This window comes from Thamnophis elegans, chromosome 8 (genome assembly GCF_009769535.1).
Source record: "Thamnophis elegans isolate rThaEle1 chromosome 8, rThaEle1.pri, whole genome shotgun sequence".
Taxonomy (NCBI): Eukaryota; Metazoa; Chordata; class Lepidosauria; order Squamata; family Colubridae; genus Thamnophis; species Thamnophis elegans.
The window spans coordinates 29,642,934-29,663,240 of NC_045548.1; the positions used below are offsets into that span (position 1 = coordinate 29,642,934).

General features: G+C 41.4%; 1 protein-coding gene across 7 annotated transcripts in view; it reads right to left on the minus strand.

The window, feature by feature from the left end:
• Positions 1-20,307, minus strand: part of TMEM241 (transmembrane protein 241) — a 47,228-nt gene that overhangs the window by 6,248 nt on the left and 20,673 nt on the right. For 4 of the 7 annotated variants that reach the window (XM_032222680.1, XM_032222679.1, XM_032222677.1 and 1 more), the window contains 5 exons: positions 18,939-18,984; positions 17,372-17,407; positions 16,747-16,781; positions 14,404-14,473; positions 7,759-7,852 (listed from right to left, as the gene is read on the minus strand). In XM_032222680.1, coding sequence (XP_032078571.1) covers positions 7,759-7,852; positions 14,404-14,473; positions 16,747-16,781; positions 17,372-17,407; positions 18,939-18,984 — 281 coding nt within the window. Of the gene's footprint in view, positions 1-7,758; positions 7,853-14,078; positions 14,308-14,403; positions 14,474-16,746; positions 16,782-17,371; positions 17,408-18,938; positions 18,985-20,307 lie in introns of those variants that run through there. The other 3 variants (XM_032222681.1, XM_032222678.1, XM_032222682.1) reach the window with 3 other exon arrangements.

The following is a 20,307-nucleotide window of genomic DNA, read 5'->3' on the forward strand; positions in this document are numbered from 1 at the left end:
TAAATGAAACTGCAACTATGCTTACAATTTGTCTTCTATTTTCCTTTGCTTTACAGTCCAGCATAGATTGTAATTATGAGGATTGGTAAACTTATTTTTTCATTAGTGTTATAATTGTGAATGGTCACTAACCTATTATGATTTCGAGGAGTGTACCATTTCAAAAGATGAGCCTTCAGTTTAAGAAATGAATTCTAATAATCCAGCCAACCACAGGAACAAAGTAAGTGCTCTACCAGATAACCAAACAGCAATTCCCCCCTCCCCTGCCCCAAAGCTTGGTGATCTTCGACTGCTATGATCCCCTGCTGTCAACCCTGATGGAAAACTGAACTGCTACACTTCCGCCCTGGCAAAGCTAGCACAGTATTTCTTTTTGCAATGTGAAATGCTGTGCCAGTGGGAATTCTAGTTTCAACCCATCTCCCAGTTCCTGCAGTTGAGGCAATAATTAACCTCCTTTCCTTCCCTCAACTTCAGTTTAGGATTTATCATAGGACCTTCCATTTCAAGGCAAGTAAGAAGAGAAAGCAAGCAGCAGTGACAAGGCCTTTTCTAACCAGCTGTCTGTCTGTCAAAGGAAGTACAGTAATACATGACCATTTCACTGTTGTCCCTGGAAAGTAATTCCTGTTGAAGTCCTCCACTCCTGCTGCTGCAATAACAACAACAAAAACCAGCATTGCTTAAGGCAGTGTTTCTCTCCCACAGCAACTTCATGCTGAGGTGGGGGATTCTGGGAATTGAAGCCAGTCATCTTTAAATAAAGTCAATGAAGGTGAGAAACACTAATTTTCAACCATTGTAAAAAGTGCCAAATTACAAAAGTTGGCAGGATATCTTTTCACCTTCACATGAGGTGCTTTTGAAACTGGCTGAGTTCCCTTCATTTCCTTTTACAAAGTCCAAATGGGCATAATTGGTACTGAAAATGTGTGTGCACGTGTTATGCATGTATTTAGTTTCCCTTTTGTGGAAGGATTTTTTAAAACAGTCTCCAGGGCACTGATGGAATGCCATTTTTTTAAATTGTCTGCTTGTAAAGCATCTTAATTCCTGTCCCTTAGGAATGTAATTATATTTTTTAGAGTCTCTGGAATTTGGAATACAAGGGTGATGGGAAGAAGACTGTCATGGCTTTGCAGCCACAATGTATTGGAGATAAACAAAAAAGGGGCGGGAGGGCATTTGGAAAGAATCCCTTAAAATAGCCCAAAAGCAGGTCAGAAAACAGAATTAAATGGCCAGAATCTTGAATACTTTACACAGCAACACTGCATTGTTTGAATGTGGTTTATTTCAAGCAGAGGGAGTAAAGATTACCCACGCATTAGCTATTTTAAGATCTCTCTTATTTGAATAGCTTCCATCACTGTTAATCACTACATATAAAACTATAAGAATGGGATTTTTCCCCCTACCATCCCATTTCCCCCCCATCATTTCTTTTAAAGTATAGGATTGAAAATAGAGGCAGTTGTGTTTTTAAACATTGATTTGTACACTCAATTTAAATCTAATACACTTTAAAATAACAAATCAACCAAAATTTGAATTCAAATTCACCTTTTAAAAAATAATCAAAATCATAAAATAAATTATAATAGTGTATGCATTTTTAATTGACTTTTAATATCTGTTTCCTCATGCCTTTCTTCTCATTTAGATTAATTTATATGCATGAATTTCTGCAATTTTGTATAAAGAAAAGAAAAAAAACCCCAACCAGCCAGAGGTTCGAAGTATAGCAACTAAATGAGTCCTGGACATCATAGGCTTTAGCATTCTGATATGATGTGATTTTTGTATCAATAAACTTTAATACATTTTCTCAATAGTTAACTTTTGAACTAGTCCCCAAAGTTAGATTGCAAGCAATCTACATTTACTGAACCACAACCAAGGAGAGTACCTTCCCTATTGAAATAATTTTCTCATACTGGCTTACATCCATATTCCCAGCAAAGTTCATGCAAAACTCTTTCTTTCAAATGAAGATAAATATATGTGTCCCAGCATCCAATCTGAGTTGGTCACTGGGACCAAAGGTTTATTCTTCCAAGCTTTTGGGCTTGTGCTCATTATCCAGTGTTCCCTGATGGGCTCCAACATGAGCCCAAAAACTTAGAAGGTTGGATCCTGAAAAACTTTTCTCTATAGCTTTTAAATCAATTACAGAGAATCTAATTTCTATTTTCTCTAGTCTTAATGAAGGGACATAAAAACATCTGTTTGATTTATGAACTTATTTTCAAATGTATTCCAAGTAAGGAAACTTAAATTCAACTTATCCTGCATGTTTATAAGAACATCATCCTTATAAAAAAAAAGTTGTAATCTTTTTTTCAAATTTATTGCATATCCTGTCTGTGTATCAACTGCCTTACTCCCCAAGCATATGACAACCAACCTTACAGAAGCTATTTTCCCACAAAAATGTTTTTTGACAGGTTTTATAATGTTTTTTGTGAGCAATCATAGCTCCAATTACCTGCCAAATCCAAAATGTTTCAATCGATTTCACTACAGAAAACTCCTCAGGGAAGATTCAGAGGTGCAGGCCGAAAGTAGAAAAAAACTATGTAAAATCAAGTTTTCTATTGGCCATGTAAAACTGGCTACAACAGATTGAACTGGACTGAGAGATAAAATTTATATTGAAGTTAAGATTAAATTTAACACTTAAAATTTATTAAACTTAATAAATTGGGAAATTAAAATAAGGCACTTTGCCAAGGTAGAAAGTAGAGGAGGAAAAGAAATTCTGAATTCTCTTCTTTCCAAGTTGCAGATAGCATGAAAGGACTGATTTCATTTAAAAAAAACTGTATCAAAGCAAAAATTATGCGTGCATGTTGTATATATGTGCATACCTTGTAAACAGAAAATAGACTTAAAGATATGCTGTGGCAACAAGCCTCTGACAAGCCTCTTGATTGCAAAAACCACATCTGTGCCCTACTTAGGTTTGAATGAGGAAAAAGTCCACATTAAGTCACCAATACTAAGACTCAAAGCTTTTACTAAATAAAACATTGACAAACAAATGGATATTATTCAGCAATATTAAAATTATTTGGGAAGATAGTGGCACTTGGAGCAGCACAAAAACTGTGTCTGCTTAATTTCATTGCAAAAAAGAACATTTCTGTTATTTTTATTTATATTTGTATAGTCATCCAAATAACATGAAACTGACTTTGAGCAGCTTACAGCACTTGATTAAAAAAACCAATATTTATATTATGCCTCTTGTTTTTTTTTTCAAATATTGCTGTGCATTAAAGATATTTATGATTATTTTCCATTTTTATTTTAAATTCCAGTCTGTTAATGAGATATTAAAAAGCAAAAAAAGTGCTCCTAAGACAGATTTTTTTAAAAAAGAACAAAATGAACAGCTTTGCTGTTTTGTTTGTCCCCACAGCAGAATTAAAAAATTATGTCACTTTTGCAGTATGTCTGCTGTTTCTCAGATGATGTAATGGAAAAGCAAAAAGGAGGGAAAGGGAGCTGTGTTATGCTTCATTTTTCTACAAAAAGGTTAGCAATGCTACTAGCTCTGTGTTGGAAAACTCTGATCCATCCATTTCTTGCCTAGTTGTTCTTAAGGTCCATTTCTTGCCTAGTTGTTCTTAAGGTCTTCCACTGCAAATCAACAGCTGGTCTAAATTTCTGAGTCTGGAGCAGGCTTAAGATCTTGAGCTTCTCCTTCCCAGCACCGGGACCCTTCATACGTAATGCCTGTAATGTGGGACTGACTCACATGTTACAAGGCTTGTTGTCATTTAGATATTACAGGCAGGTGTACCAACCAATATGGGTAAATACAGCTGGGATAAATTAATTTCAACTTTTTTAGCAGCCTACCTTTCTGGATCATGTATGCTAAGTCAGCTTGCTCAGCATAGTTGTTTTATGTTTAATTTTATTTTGTATTTCTTCCCTCAGCCAGCTATTTTTCTAACCAATCTGACTACTCCTGGCAGAGTCCTGGCAGTATTATGAATTTGTCCATGGACTCAAAGGAGACCTAACACAGATATGACTGTATTTTCTTAGCTCTGGCCTATTTTTATCCCATTATCTTCCCTGTCCCATAGCTTCTACTCACCCTACCAGGTGGTATTCAGCAGGTTCTAACCAATTCTGGACAACCGGTAGCGGAAATTTTTAGTAGTTCGGAGAACCGATAAATACCACCTCTGACTGGTCCCACCGCCATTTATTGTCTGCCTCCTGAGTCCCAACTAATCGGGAGGAAATGGGGATTTTGCAGTAACCTTCCCCTGGAGGGGAGAGGGAATGGAGATTTTAGAGTATCCTTCCCCTGTTATGGCCACCAAGCCACGCCATGCCCACAGAACCAGTAGTAAAAACTTTTGAATCCCACCACTACAATACCTATTTCTTCCAACTAGAATTGTCAGGAACAAATTATCAGATAAGATTGGGGACCAAGGACAAACCTGAAAACCAAGCTATCCTGAAAGAAACTATAGGCTAATGACCTGAATAAGAATGTACTTGTTACATAATACTGTCTAATTTCTATATCTTCTAAATCTGAACATTTGTCAACATTCAATCATCGGGTGTATGTATTTGCAAATTATTCCCGGACCAATTCTTGTTATTTTTTCCCCTTTACTGTCTCCATGAATCATTGTTGACTATAAATAGCTTAATAGAAAAACTAAATAAAAACCTTGGTTTGCCAAGGTGGGCACAGGAAAATTATAGAGAATAATTTTTAATGGTTAAGATTTTACAGATTCTGGAACTTGCTCATACTGTTTTATTAGGAAGCAGTACCAACATTTGAAGTGGTAAAGAAGACTCATTACAAATAATGTAATAATGTTATGATTATGAGTAACTTGGCAATGCTCTATACTTTTCAGCATTTTATACAATAATCTGACATGTAACCAGAAAAGAAGAAAAGTTCAGTAACTCCCGGTTGCTTGGTGCTGGAAACGACAGGATTGCTATTTCACTGTTAATATTTATTATATTTTGATTCCATTTGTCTTTTATCGTAGAGTTCATGGCGTGAAACCAAAGTTCCTAATAGGTCTTCCAAACCACCTTAGCTTTAGCAAAATCGTAATGTCTTCAGATCATGTTCTTAATTAGTGTCTACAATGATTGACATGTATGAGAATGGCCAGTGTGAATGAACTGATTAGATTGCTCACAACTCTAATTTATACCAAGCTAAATGAGGCACTATTAAGACTAGCCTGAAATATAGCCAGTGTTGCAGTTACCATATTCTTTCTTAGATTGTTTTTCTATAGGTTTGAACTGCAAAAGCTCATTTTGATAGTTTTAATCTCATGAAATAAATTGTACTTTTTAATACAAGCATTGTCAAGATTTTTTTGAGGACTTTGCATCAATTTGAGTGCTGAATAATTAGTGCTGGATGCCTCAAAGTTATTATCAAGTCATCTCTATGGAAACAAGCAGAAATCCTACATTTATAGCTGCAACAAGTCCCTTGTATCAATACCCTCTATACTCCACATCCTCTTCAGGTATTAAAATTATAGGAAAGTTGAATGTTGGTTTTGGGTATGCCTTAGGACAGCGATGGCTTAACTTTTTCTGTGCTAAAAGTGTGCACAAGTGTGCGCAACTGCTTGCACGTGCCCACACCCATAATATAATGCGCGTTTGACACCTCCTGTGCCCTGTCCTCTGAACATGCACATGACACCCCCCCAATGCTCCCCACCCACCTTGCACATTTGTGCATGACCCCCCCCCCCGCCCCGTTTTGGGCCTAGAAGGCCTCCGTGCAGCCTCCTGGGGCCAAAAACAGGCCATGGGGGGAGGGGTGCACTGCTCCCCCACCCCCACATATGCAAGCATGACACTCCCCCCGTAACCCGGCACATGTGCGTGCAACCCTTGTGCATGCATGCGCATCTGCATGCGCCCCAGCCCCCATGCCTGCACAGCAGAGACCCAAAAATCAGCTGGCTGATTGGAGTCGCGGGTGCATACGCAGTGCAGCTAAGCTGGGGCAACTACTTGCATGCCCACAGAAAATGCTCTGAATGCTACCTGTGGCACATGTGCCATAGGTTCGCCATCATGGCCTTAGGACCAATATTCATTATTATATTCATAGACCACAGTGACCTTTTCAAAACATAGTTACAGTAAATGGATTCAGCTACTGTTGCCTTTATTTTTTTCCTGTTATAATCATGGTGAATATTTATATTTGCATAAACCATTTGTGGTTGAAGAAAATGTCAGGCAATCCTTGGACAACAGGTATTTTTGTGCCCCCTGTATATTGTGCTCACAATAAGCTTGCCTGAATCATGATTGAACAAAAATCCCTTCATTCCCCCACCAGAAAAATAAAAGAATCTGCTAGCCTTCTCCTCTACCATCAATTCTGATGTTTCCTCTGTGTGTATTTGATCACATTTGCTTAGGTGTTTAGAGAAAAAAATCTGAGTGGCATCTATATGAAAGTCATAATGAGACAAGACTAATTACTAAAAAAACCACCCCGAATATTCCTGAATATATCAGCAGTAAATCTACATGCAGAACACCTTTTATTAAGCATTATGAAAGGTGGCTTGGCAGGAAATCTATGTACATTTTTTTCCTCTTGTGTTATTAATGATGCCCAGCATTCTGAGTGGCAGTAGGAAGATGCTTTACACATTTCAGCATTTTATACAATAATATTACATGTAACCAGAAAGGGAAAAAAAGCCACATGACAAAAAGTTAAGAGTTTACATGGAAATTAAGTACTAAAATTGATTAAAGGGAAGGTGCAGTGAAAAATTCCATCCCCCCCCCCATTAAAAAAAACCACTACTCCCATTGGCTGCAGAAGTATGGCTGTGGTTTCCAATGTAATAATACCAGTTATGTTGTGGGTTTAAAAAAAAACCTTTGGGAGGTTGTCTTTGGGAGAAATGCCTAAAGAAGCATATGTTCTGTTGTATGAGATCTGAAAGAATTACTGTATTTTTCGAAGTATAAGATGCACCAAGGTTTTGAAGAGGCAATTTTTTTAAAAAAAATTAGCACTCTGCAAACCTCCCCAAAATAGCCCTTTTTTTGTGAAAACGTGCCCGTTCCCCCCCCACAAAAGGCATGAATAGCCTTTAGGAAGATTGCAGAGTCCTTAGGGAGAAAAAAATGGCCCGTTTTTTTGCAAAAACGGGCTCATTTTTCGTAAAAAAAGGACATGGATAGCCTTTAGGAAGCTTATAGACTGCTCCTGGGGGCTGGGAGGGGGATTAAATTGAGCAAAAAAAGGGCCGCTTTTTGCTCATTTCTGCCCTCCCCAGCCCCCAGGAGCTCTCTAAAAGCTTCCTAGAGGCTATGCACGGCTATTTTGGTGAAGGGAGTGGGGCTTCAGGAGGCAAAAAATGCTGTATTCAGTGTATAAGATGCACCCAGGTTTTCAGCCTCTTTTTGGAGGGAAAAAGGTGCGTCTTATACTCCAAAAAATATGGTACCACAATATTTCAAAAATACATAAAGTATATTTGTGGAAGATCTATATATAGTTTGATGAAATCTGTGAAGGAGATGGAATTACATAGTGAGAAAAGACTTCTTTTTATTGTTTTATTACATAATAGAAAACAAATATTAGCCAAATACAATGGTATTTATACAACAGGAACTATAATTTACTATTACTGTAATGACTAAATTAAAGACAATGCTCACTTAAACTTTTGAGTTATAGAATAGTAATCAGCTTACCTTCGCTACGAAATTCCAAGCTAAATATTGTCCTGAGGAGATGCTACTTTTAAGTTTCATAGTATGTAAAGTCAGAAGAAATCCCAAAAGTCCACTGTGGTGGGTAGTAGAAAAATGTATTAGTTGAGTTTTTGTGTTCAAATAAGAATCTTAAAAAACAAGTTAATATTTTTTAGAGATAAGCAATCACCACCCTATGTTTCTATCACTTTTCTATCACATATGGAAAGCTTTAAATCAGCTTTCCCAGCATGATGTCCTCCAGATGTATTGGATATTATTTCCCAAAATTGATCATGGCAGAATGGCCTCTGGCACCACATTAGGGAAAGATGCTTTAGATTTCATAAAGAATCCCATCAAGGAAGGCAGGACTAAGAATTTCCTGAAATTCCTTTTCCCATTGCAGGACCATTCTAATTCTGGAAGAGATTGTGATAGGAGAAACTAAGCTACAGGGAGAAAGTCCAATCAGTAAAAAATTGTTCTTCCATTTTGCTGGCAGTAGCATCCTAGTGGCAGAACTTTGCTTAAAGATGCTTTGTTTGGTTGGGGGAAAATGTGGTCCAGGATTCTGTAGAGAATACAGTAATCTGCCCATCTTTAAACCATAGTTCAAATCTTATTCAGCTATTCAGTTCACTTGGAGATTTTAGAGAGTCACTATTTTTCAGGAGGCAATTCTTGGAATTTTAAAATCATGTCCACAAACCAGGGGCTCCCAATCCCCAGTCCATGGCCCAGTACCAGTCGGCAGCCCATTGGGAACCAGGCTGCGCAAGCAGCAGGCAAGTGCATGAAGCTGCCTTTCTGCAAGTGGTGCACACGCATGTGAAACCATCCCCTCCCTATCACTGCCACCAATCTGCAGAGCTGGAAAGGTTGGGGACTGCTGCTCTAGTCTAAAACATCTCAATGGAATAGGGCCAGAATACAAATGTGATGGTATGCTTCTGTAGTCAAAATAAAGGTAGTCCTTGGATTACAATCACTTGTTCAATGTGGAATGGGACAACTTGCCACAGCCAACTCGTTGTGAGACAACTCGTCATGGCCAACTCATCTTGGGACAACTTGCTGCTGGATAATTCAACAATTTAATTTAACTTTTGTCCTTCACATTTGACAACCTTTCTTTGATGATTCTATTTGACTATTTCTTTGATATTAATGTAATTAATGTAACTCTTGTCCAGTAGTGAGTTGGCCTGTCGTGAGTTGCCATGGCAAATTATCATAGCCATAGATCCTGTTTATTGATCATTCAAAATTACAATGGCACTAAATGAGTGAGATGTATGACCTGTCTGCACAGCTGTTGCTGTCACATTTCTCCAATGGTCATATGATTGCAATCCAGGCACTCGGTACCCAATTCGCAATTGCAACAGTATAGTGAAGCACAGTTATTTCACAACTTTTGATATTCCCCGCCGGCTTCCCCCCAAGGAAAGTCAGTGGGAAAATTGGCAGGGTGTTGGATATTGCTCCCACTGCTTTTTCATCTGCCTGCATTCCATCAGGCCTGCTTCTGGCATCCCCTGCAACAGAACCTGCCTGCAGTATCCCTCCCCTCCCCTCTCCACCAACAGCATTTGTGCACCCACTGGCCTGCTTGTCTGTTACTCTGGCTTCTTCCTTCTTAATGACTCACACAGTTCCAGAGTTATTCCAGCGCCAGATCTGCAGGATTGCCATCATTAAGTGATGCAGTCACGTAACATTGCACTTTACAACCTACTGCTTAGCAACAGAAATTCTGGTCCCAGTTGCTCTCAGGACTAATAAACCTATTTTTAACTCAAAAGGTAGCTAAAGAATGCCTCAAAAATGTCAGAGCTGGAGATATCAGCTGAGAAATCTTGAGAATCTTTGAAATATTACTAACATTATTAATAACTTTCAATCTAGTAAGAATACCTTTTAGAAGCATGCTTCAACAAAACTGAATGAAGGGACAAAATTATTTAAAAATTAACATTTAGACTGCATCCTGTTGGCGCCAATATGCTGATTCTGTAAACCGCTTAGAGACAGCTGTAAAGCGGTATATAAATATAAGTGTTATTGCTATTACTTCTGAATAGACACATGTTGGGATTTTGGTCTAATTCATGTTTTGAGGAGGCAGTTGAGGAGGCAGCTCGCTCCCTCGCCGCTTCCTTCCTTCCTCCTGTCTTGCCATGGATGGGATGGACTTTGTTTGCAGTGGAAGGCGACAGCTGGAAGGAGAAGATAGCTGAGGAGGGCACCACCGGCTTGGCAGCATGCACCAAATTCCGTGCAGGGCTTTCTTCCGCCTCGGCTTCTTCGGGCAACGCTGGGAGGGGCCTCGGCTCCCCGTGCGACTTCGCCTGCCACTTCGGCAGCGGCGGCGGTCTCTTCGGGCAACGCCGGGCAGGGCTTTCTTCGACCACCGTGGCCTTGGCTCCCTGCTCTGGTGGCGGCGGCGGCCAGCAACAAGAGGAAACGGAACAAGGGCCGGCTTTGGGGAACAGGCCTTCAGGGAGGCCTCCAGGCACGCCGGAGGAACCGGCCTACACCGGCACACTGTGGAAGAAGACGAACTATAGCCCAGATCCTGCAGAAAAGACTGGCGGTAATCGACAGGCAGAACTTCCTGGCGGGCATCGCCTCTCTCTTAGAGAAGTTGAAGGGGAAGATCCACAAAACAAGTTTCACCTATAAGGATTTCCCCATATTGAAATACATGGGGCCTCTGCAATACACCATCTGGAAATCCCTCTTCCAGGTCATCCAGCCAATGCCTGCCACGCTGCCCCTGGACCCGGCCACCGCTTACCAGTGCCTCTGTCGGAGTGCTCCCCCCCCTTTTCCCTTCCGGGACATTTAAATTTTACCGTTCTTAAATTATTTTAATTGCCTATCTATTTAGGAACGGCATGTTAGCCGGTTTGCTGGGGGTATGAGTGTATGAATGTGAGAGAAAATGTGCCCACTTTTAATTTATCCTATTGTATTTTAGTAATTAGTGTGGGGTGTGTCTGAAGAGAGTGTTTGATCGGTGAGTATGATAGGACCGGGGATGCGACCTGGAGTCCCCTGCACTGAGTGCAGAAGCAGAAGTGGATGGGGACCCAGACTCACCTCCTGTCCTGGTGTGAATGGAATACATGACCTGCCAGGAAGAATGGGGGCCATGGGAGAGGGGGAGGGGTCCATGGGGATGTCGGAGCATTTCGGTCACGACTGGGAGGGGCAGATATGGCAGGAGCTATAGGACTAGCCATTACCGGGGAAGGACTCACTACATTACAGCGATTGCTTGTTCCGGCTCCTCAGGCTCAACTCAAGGATCTGGTGGCAGAGGAGCACAGGGCCCTGGTCTCAGGTTGTTGTTGCTAAATGCCAGGTTGGTTGTGAATAAAGCCCCACTCGTCCGGGATCTAATATTAGACGAGGAGGCAGACCTGGCATGTATAACCGAAACCTGGCTGGGCCAAGAGGGGGGGTCCCCCTCTCAGAAAAGTGTCCAGATGGATTTCAGGTGCTCCACCAACCACGACACCAGAAAAAGGGGTGGGGGAGTAGCAGTTATCATCCAAAAGTCGTTAGTTCCTCGCAGGATCGCTGCCCCAGAGATTGTGGGGTGTGAGTTTCTCCTCTTGAAGTTGAACCTAAAGGTTCAATTGAGCTTGCTGTTGATGTACCTGCCTCCCAGCTGCGTCACAACAGCCCTGCCTGTGCTGCTAGAGGCAGTAGCTGGGTTGGCGGTGGAGTTCTCCAGACTAATAGTACTGGGGGACTTTAATCTGCCGTCTCTCGGTAAACACTCAGATGGGGCACAGGAGTTCATGGCTTCCATGACAACCATGGACTTGACCCAGGTAGTTCAGGGTCCGACTTATAGGGCGGGACACACGCTTGATCTTGTATTTCTCTCGGGGCAGTGGAGATGTGATCTTGATTTAAGGGGAATAGAGACCTTGCCCTTGTCATGATCAGATCACTCCTTGCTGAGGCTGGACTTCAGGACACTACTCCCCCATTGCAGGGAGGTGGAGCCGATTAAGTGGTTCCGCCCCAGGTGCCTGATGGACCTGGAGGGATTTCAGATGGAGCTTGGAGAGATACCTGACTCCCTTGTCCTCAATCCGGCCGAGTCTTTGCTCGCTGCCTGGAATATTGCGGTGGCTGGAGCATTGGATCGGATTGCACCTTTGAGGCCTCTCCGCGGCAGTGGATCCAGGAGGGCACCTTGGTTTACCAAGGAACTCCGGGAGATGAAGCGCCAAAAGAGACACCTAGAGCGACGTTGGAGGACTAGTAACTCTGAGTCTGATCGATCACTATTAAGAGCCTTTATTAGGACTTATCTAGTGGTGATACGGGCGGCAAAATGTACGCATTTTTCTGCTCTTATTGCATCTGTGGAATCTCGCCCAGCCACCCTGTTTAGGGTGACCCGCTCCCTCCTGAAAGGTGAGGAGGCAGGGGAACCCTTGCAGGGAAGAGCTGAGGAGTTTGTTCAGTTTCTGTCGGATAAAATCACTCAGTTTCGGACAGACCTGTACTCCGCTTGGGCCATACCAGCCGAGATGCCGAGGGCTAGTCTTAATCAGATTTTTTGGGATGAGTTTGAATTTGTCACCCCTGAGGAAGTGGACAAGGCCATGGGAGTGATGAGTGCCTCCACCTGTTTACTGGACCCGTGCCCCTCCTGGCTGGTTTCGACCAGCAGAGAAGTGACACGAGGCTGGCTCCAGACAATTACCAACACATCCTTGCGGGAGGGGTTTTTCCCGGAACCATTAAAGGACGCAGTGGTAAGACCCCTCCTTAAGAAGCCTTCCCTGGACCCAGCTATTTTGAAAAACTATCGTCCCGTCTCCAACCTTCCTTTTCTAGGGAAGGTTGTTGAGAAGGTGGTAGCGCTTCAACTCCGCGGACCTTGAATGAAACGGATTATCTAGACTCCTTTCAGTCCGGTTTCAGGCCTGGGTACAGCACGGAAACCGCTTTGGTCGCCCTGACCGATAATCTCTGGCGGGCCAGGGATTGAGGATATTCCTCTATCCTGGTGCTTCTTGACCTCTCAGCGGCTTTCAATACCATCAACCATGGTATCCTTCTGCGACGCCTAGGAGAGGTGGGAGTGAGAGGCACCGTTTTACGGTGGTTCTCCTCTTACCTCTCTGACTGACAGGTCGCAGTCAGTGTTGGTTGGGGGGCAAAAGTCAACCCCTAGGCCCCTCGAATGTGGTGGACCGCAGGGTTCTGTTTTGTCCCCCCTCCTATTTAACATTTGCATGAAGCCGCTGGGTGAGATCATGCAACAGCATGAGGTAAAGTACCATCAATATGCCGATGATACTCAATTGTATCTTTCTGCCCCTTGCCAGCTCAGTGTAGCGGTGGACATGATGTGCCGATACCTGGAGGCTGTTAGGATCTGGATGGGGGCGAACAAACTTGTGCTCAATCCCGATAAGATTGAGTGGCTTTGGATGTTGCCCCCGAAGGACTGCTTGGACAGTCAATCCTTAACCCTGGAGGATGAAAATTTACGCCCCTCAGAGAGGGCTCGCAATTTGGGAGTCCTCCTGGATTTGCAGCTGAAATTGGAACATCATCTGTCGGCTGTGACCAGGGAGGCCTTTGCCCAAGTTCGTCTGGTGCACCAATTGCAGCCCTATTTGGACCAGGAGGACTTCTAACGGTCACTCATGCCCTTGTCACCTCGAGGCTGGATTATTGTAACGCACTCTACATGGGGCTACCCTTGAAAAGCATTCAGAGACTGCAGTTAGTTCAGAATGCGGCCGCGCGGGCGATATTGAGTGTGCCGAGGTACACCCATGTTACACCTGTCCTCCGTGAGCTGCACTGGCTACCAATTGGTCTCCAGACTCAATTCAAGGTGTTGGTTATTACCTTTAAAGCCCTACATGGCTTAGGGCCAGGATACCTTCGAGACCGCCTGCTGCCACATACCTCCCAGCGGCCAGTAAGATCCCATAGATTGGGTCTCCTTCTGATGCCGTCAGCCAAACAGTGTCAGCTGGTGGGCCCTCGGAGGAGACCCTTCTCTGTGGCTGCTCTGACTCTCTGGAACCAGCTCCCCCCGGAAATCCGGACCATACCCACTCTCATGGCCTTCAGGAAAGCTGTAAAAACCTGGCTGTTCTGGCAGTCCTGGGGCTGTTGACCTCACTGTTGAGGTCCAGCCCCGATTAGAATGAATGTATGAGGGTGTTTGTTGTTTTTAAATTGTTTTCTTTTATCGTTATGTGTTTTTTCCTAATATTTTTTGTAAGCCGCCCGGAGTCCTTTGGGATTGGGCGGCATATAAATATATTTAATAAATAATAATAATAAATAAATAATAATAAATGAACTTTTTCTGTGTTGGTGCCTTTCATGAACTCTGCACTATAACTTGTATAATCCCCAGCAAAATTTTATGCAGCCTTTTGCTGCAAATAATCCTATAGTTTATTCACATTATAATGTTTGGCATATTAAATTTCAGATTAATATGATGCATCACTGTGGACCAATAATTGAATGCTTTGACCATACTCGAGCCTAGAAAAAAAGAAGCACCTTTAACAGCTCATCAAAAATATAATACTTTGTTTCCCATCCATATCATAAGGTCTGGCTTGTAGCCTGAAAAGTTACCTGGCAAGGCAACTGCTGTGAAAGATGTAAAAGTTCAGAAGTGGAAATTCCAAGGCACTGAAGAGATCACCTAAGAAATAAAATCATATTTTAATTTTTTTTTAAAAACTGGCACCAGTCTTTGGTTGCTCTGTTGAAAAATGGGCAGAAGAGAGGAACACAACATTATAAAACTGGAATTGAACGGCTTGTTCTTGGTTTTAACATGATTTTTATCACTTCAATAATTTGCCACTGCTCTTACAACATTTCATTCTCTTTCTCATCAGTCTGAAATCAGCTTGTAAAAAAGGAAGAATGCCATTTAAGGAGTATGTTTCTACTTTAAAAATGTTTGTATTTTCCATGGAGATTCATGAGCAACACTCCCATTTATAATTATAGTTGTTCAGGGAGTAATTTGTTTTCCACTGACTATATTCATTCATTTTTGCTCCATATGATGCCATAGGAAATATTTGCAAGCAATGACTATTTCCTTCTATCACTTTGAATTGTTGTAAAGAGAAGAAGAAACTGCAAAGAAGAAGATATGAATTGGATTGCCATTTTAGGGTGACATAAAGGAGGGACTTCTTAAGGTACATCTGAGAATACATTGCACAGAAGAGGTGTTCTTCAATAGCCTTATATGTTAAATGTATTGTCTCCTAAAAATCAGAGATTTTTGTGCTCTTTGAAGAACGAAATATCACTGACATACGACCACACTTGAGCCCAAAATTACCATTGCAAAACAAGACGGTTGTTAAGTGAGTTTTGTCTCTTTATGACTTTTCTTGCCACAATTGTCAAGTGAATCAGTGAAAGTTAAGTTAGTAACTCAGTAGTTCAGTGAAGCTAGCTTCCCCGTTGACCATGCTTCTCATGAGGTTGCAAAAGGGATTACATGTCCGCGAGACAATGCAACCATCATAAATATATTTCAAGTGTAAACATTTGACCATGGGGATGGTGCAATGGTTGTAAGTGTGAAAAACAGTCATACATCACTTTTTTCAGTGCCACTATAATTTCAAACAGTCACTGAACAAATGGTTGTAAGTTGAGTACTACTTGTAATCAGATCCCCCAAGATTTACAAACTTCCACTATCTTCCCCTAAATAGCAGACAAGAAAAGGTATTAGTCAGAGGGGAAAATTAGGAGTAAGTGTAAGAGTTTATAGAAAAGGCTGAAAGACAATAGTCAATTTATTTTGCACCTGCCCATGTTCTTCATCTGGGAGAGTCGGGGTAAATAAAGCCTTGCCCACTTTTTAAAAAAAATTGCTGAAACAAGATTTCCAACTCTGTGTATCCCTTAAAATGGCCTGTCCTAATATTTGAGGGAATCTGGGACATGCAGATGGAAAGGCCATGTCACAATAGCTAGCTTGTTTTGGATAACAGAATAACAGAGTTGGAAGGAACCTAGGAGGTCTTCTAGTTGTTGGCTAAGAGCCATATCAATTGTAAACTAAAGACTTGTCTTTTCCCCCCATTTAATCATGTTCAAATTCTCTGAAACTGCCGGGAGAAGACCATGAAGTTTCCCTTTTTAGAAGTGATTTGCCATTGCCTGCTTCCTAAGGCTAAGAGAAAGTAGCTAGTCCAAGGTTATCCAGCAGGCTGAGGTGACAGGTGCAAGGTTACCCTCCTGCCTAAGGAGGAACTAGAACTCATAGCTTCCCAGTTTGCACAAAATTTGAATGCTGTATATCCTATGAATGGTTTATTTCACAATCTTTGGAGATCAAAATTTTAAAAAAACTAAATTCTGTTTTATAGTAGATTAGAAATAAAAGCACCTTACTGGCAAATCTGAACCCTCTCCTTTGTAGACCATCAACAGAGAGAAAGCTATGCTTTTGGCTTGAAACGTTCACAAGCATTTTGTTCCCAAAAGCTCTTGACGAAGTAGTGCTCAGCATAAAGGAAAAGACTTGAAACTGCTGTTCTGCAGGCAAACAGGAGCCATGCTAGAGAGCAACAAGAACTGACACCATTGTCTGTAGCACCCTGACTCTCCTTCACATGAAGTTGTGCTGCAGTCCTTGGCCTCAGCATCAAATTGATGTTGCCCTCTAATGTGCACATGTTCACAATATCTGCACAACATCTGCTATGCACGTGCAGCTCCCAAGTTATGCCATATCAGAACATCTCTGGATTTGGCTTCAGGCTATTTTTGGATTAGCTAATACTTTAAAAAGGAATAGAGTCCTGAGTGTGTAAAAATGATTAATATGTGGGGTTGAACACACACTCAAACTAAATTCCTAAGTAGCATGCTTAAAGAAATAATAATATATCTGAAAAATGCACACACACATATACCAGTTATAATTATTGATATTTTTACCTGTTGGGTGGGATGCAAAAGCCAACATCACCACACTAGAAATAAAAGATGTAACTATTAATTTTAATATACCAGTAGATAACCCATTATTTATTACAATGCACATCTTTAATCTAAGACTCTTCCAGATACCTTTCTCAATTCATCTAAAAATATTCTCAAGATGGATATAGACGCTTTTGACTATTTTCTGATTCATCTCGGTACGAGAATTCTATAAATACAGCATGGTTCTATATTTGTGAGTCTAAGATTGCAGATACCCACAGAAAGACATTTGTTACAAATATAAGCAGCATTCCTGAATGCTGACAGAAAAATATCATTTTTCTAGGTCCATGTAATTCTCGATATAGGTTCCATGGAATGAAGCATAATTGCTCTGGGGCATCACATTATATCACATTCAATTCAAAATCCACTACTTTTTTATAATCAGCTGATAATGTATATGAAAATTGCTTCTGTGTTTCCATCAAAATCTAATTAAGTAAAAGATAGCACTAAATAAGATGAATGAGCAATAAGAATATAGTAGGTATTAACTTAATGTTCAACAATGTTCATACAGTTATGAAGAGATGGTAAACATTCCATATTTTTTCTTAATCAAGATATAACGTACCTGAATGCATAGTTTATGTATTGTTGTTCAGAGATACTAAGGAGGGGGGGGGGGAAGAGTCAGTTACTTTAATGTCAGAACTCTGTCAAAATAATATTAATAATTCCTTAAATAATTAGATGCACAAATATACACATGTGGTACTAACTTTTATTTGCTGTCACTTAAGAGATTTCTTGAATCTGATTTCGGCAAGCTGTTCAATCTAACAGATACATGTTATCTTGGCTATATATAATGTGACATCTAGAGTTGTCTTGAAGATGAAAATGTTTCATCAAAATAGTTAAATGCTCATGGTGAGTAGTTAACAAGAATTGGCAGAAGTTTAATCAAGCTGATTTTTACATCATTCCAAGAAAAGGTGATAGAAATTGCTAGAGTAGTGTCTCTGGTTCCAGAAAACTACAGATCAGGCTTTCCCACACATTTTTCACACTCTGATCTAAAACAAGTATTTTTTCCCGTCATACTAAAAAGTGAGATGTTCTGTTTGTCTACAGAATTAGAAAAAGATTGACATTGTTTTCAGAGGTTGTCTTCACTCAAAAATATAGCTATCTGTAAATAATGTATCTATACATATTTTCAAGGAGTAAACCAATTATTTATTGAGCCTGTCTTATCTCTGTACTCTTTGTTGCCACTGACTTTGGTTTGAGAGATATACAACTGATCTGGATGAGCAGAATGCATATGTTGAAAGTGTCCTCCTATTATGAGGTGTAAGAGCTTGATGGAGGGTCCTTTCTACGGACACCTCACTTTTGGAATAAGATGTCTCCAGAAGCAAAAATGACTCCCATGCTCATTATCTGAAAGCAAATATAAATTTTGTATTTTTGGAATATCTTTGGTGGGCATTGGTTGTATGGAGTTAATGAAATCAGAGTGGTTGTTACTGTTTTCCAACAAATTATGTATCAATTATTATGTTGTAGACCTGTACTCTGCCTGGAGTCCCTAAGAACTGAGGTAATCAACAAATTTTATACATAAATAAATCTACTCATACATTTTTTGTTCTAAAGTTTATTTAATAACCATAATGAATGGTAAGGATCTACTGAGCAATATTTCCATTCATTACATCTGTTTCTAATAATATACCTTTCAAACCAGGTTTTTCTAGGTACATTGGGACCAAAAGTAACTTCCAGAATTTTCAACTACTACTGGATAGATAAGGTAAGGTAAAGGAGTCCCTGTGGATTTTACTCCACTAGTTGTTGCCAACTATCAGTGGCGGTGTTCACCTCCATTTCAAGGCCATTGAAACAACGCTGTCCAAAGACATTATCGTCCCACCAAAGTAGTACCTATTTATCTACTGGATAGGCTGACTAAGAAATTTTAGTTCTAATACATCTTAAGTGTATCAAACTCTGGAAAGTTAGCCTATACTTGCAGAAGGCAACCATCAATTTCTTCTTTGTCTCCTTATTAATCCTTATTAGTCTTTTATATTAATAATATAATTATAAAGAGCTAAAGATATAATATTTTTCCTTCTCCAGACCAGCTAGAATTGTTTTAAGTATTCCATATTCAGAAAAAATAAAATCACCTTAGAGAATTTGGTTTCCACAACTTGTGAAATACTTTGTAAGCCCCTATGAAAGAAAAAAACACAAAATGCTAATATGTTCAATGTTTGTTCAATGTTTATTACACTTGTATGCCGCCCTATTCCCGAGGGACTCAGGGCGGCTAACAAACAAGGCGGGAGCGGGGGAATACAATAACAAACAGAGACAAAAACGAATACAAAAACCAGATTAAAACAACGCAACAGTCGCAACAATTCAAGTGGGGCTGGGAACTCATCAGCCCCAGGCCTGCTGGAACAGCCAGGTCTTGATAGCTTTGCGGAAAGCCTGAAGGGTGGTGATGGTCCGAATCTCCACGGGGAGATCGTTTCCAGAGGGCTGGAGCAGCCACAGAGAAGGCCCTCCCCCGAGGGGTCGACAGTCGACATTGGCTAGCGGATGGTATTCGGAGGAGGCCTAATCTGTGGGATCTAATTGGTCGTAGAGAGGTAATTGGCAGGAGGCGGTCTCTCAAGTACCCAGGTCCAATATCATGTAGGGCTTTAAAAGTAACGATTAGCACCTTGAAGCGCGTCCGGAGCCCAACAGGCAGTCAGTGCAGCTCGCGGAGGATAGGTGTAAGGTGGGTGTACCGAGGTGCACCCACAATTGCTCGCGCGGCTGCATTCTGGATAAGCTGAAGTCTCCGAATGCTCTTCAAGGGCTGCCCCATGTAGAGCGCATTACAGTAGTCCAGTATTGAGGTCACAAGGGCATGAGTGACTGTTCTGAGGGCCTCCCGGTTCAGGTAGGGACGCAATTGGTGCACCAGGCGAACCTGGGCAAATGTCCCCCTGGTCACAGCCGACAGATGATGTTCTAAAGTCAGCTGTGGATCCAGGAGGACTCCCAAATTGTGAACCCTGTCTGAGGGGCGTATAATTTCACCCCCCAGCCTGAGAGATGGAATACAAGGCCAATATTTGGGAGGGAAAAACACAAGCCACTCGGTCTTGTCGGGATTGAGTGCAAGCTTGTTCACACCCATCCACACCCTGACAGCCTCCAGGCAGTGACACATCACGTCAACCGCTTCACTGAGTTGGCACGGGGCAGACAGATACAGCTGTGTATCGTCCGTGTATTGATGGTATTTTATCCCGTGCCGACAAATGATCTCACCCAGTGGCTTCATGTAGATGTTAAACAGGAGGGGGGACAGGACTGAACCCTGCGGCACCCCATACTTAAGGGGCCTAGGGGTCGACCTCTGCCCTCCAACCAACACTGACTGTGACCTGTCAGAGAGGTAGGAGGAGAACCACCGAAGAACGGTGCCTCCCACTCCCACCTCACGCAACCGCCGCAGAAGGATACCATGGTCGATGGTATCAAAGGCCGTTGAGA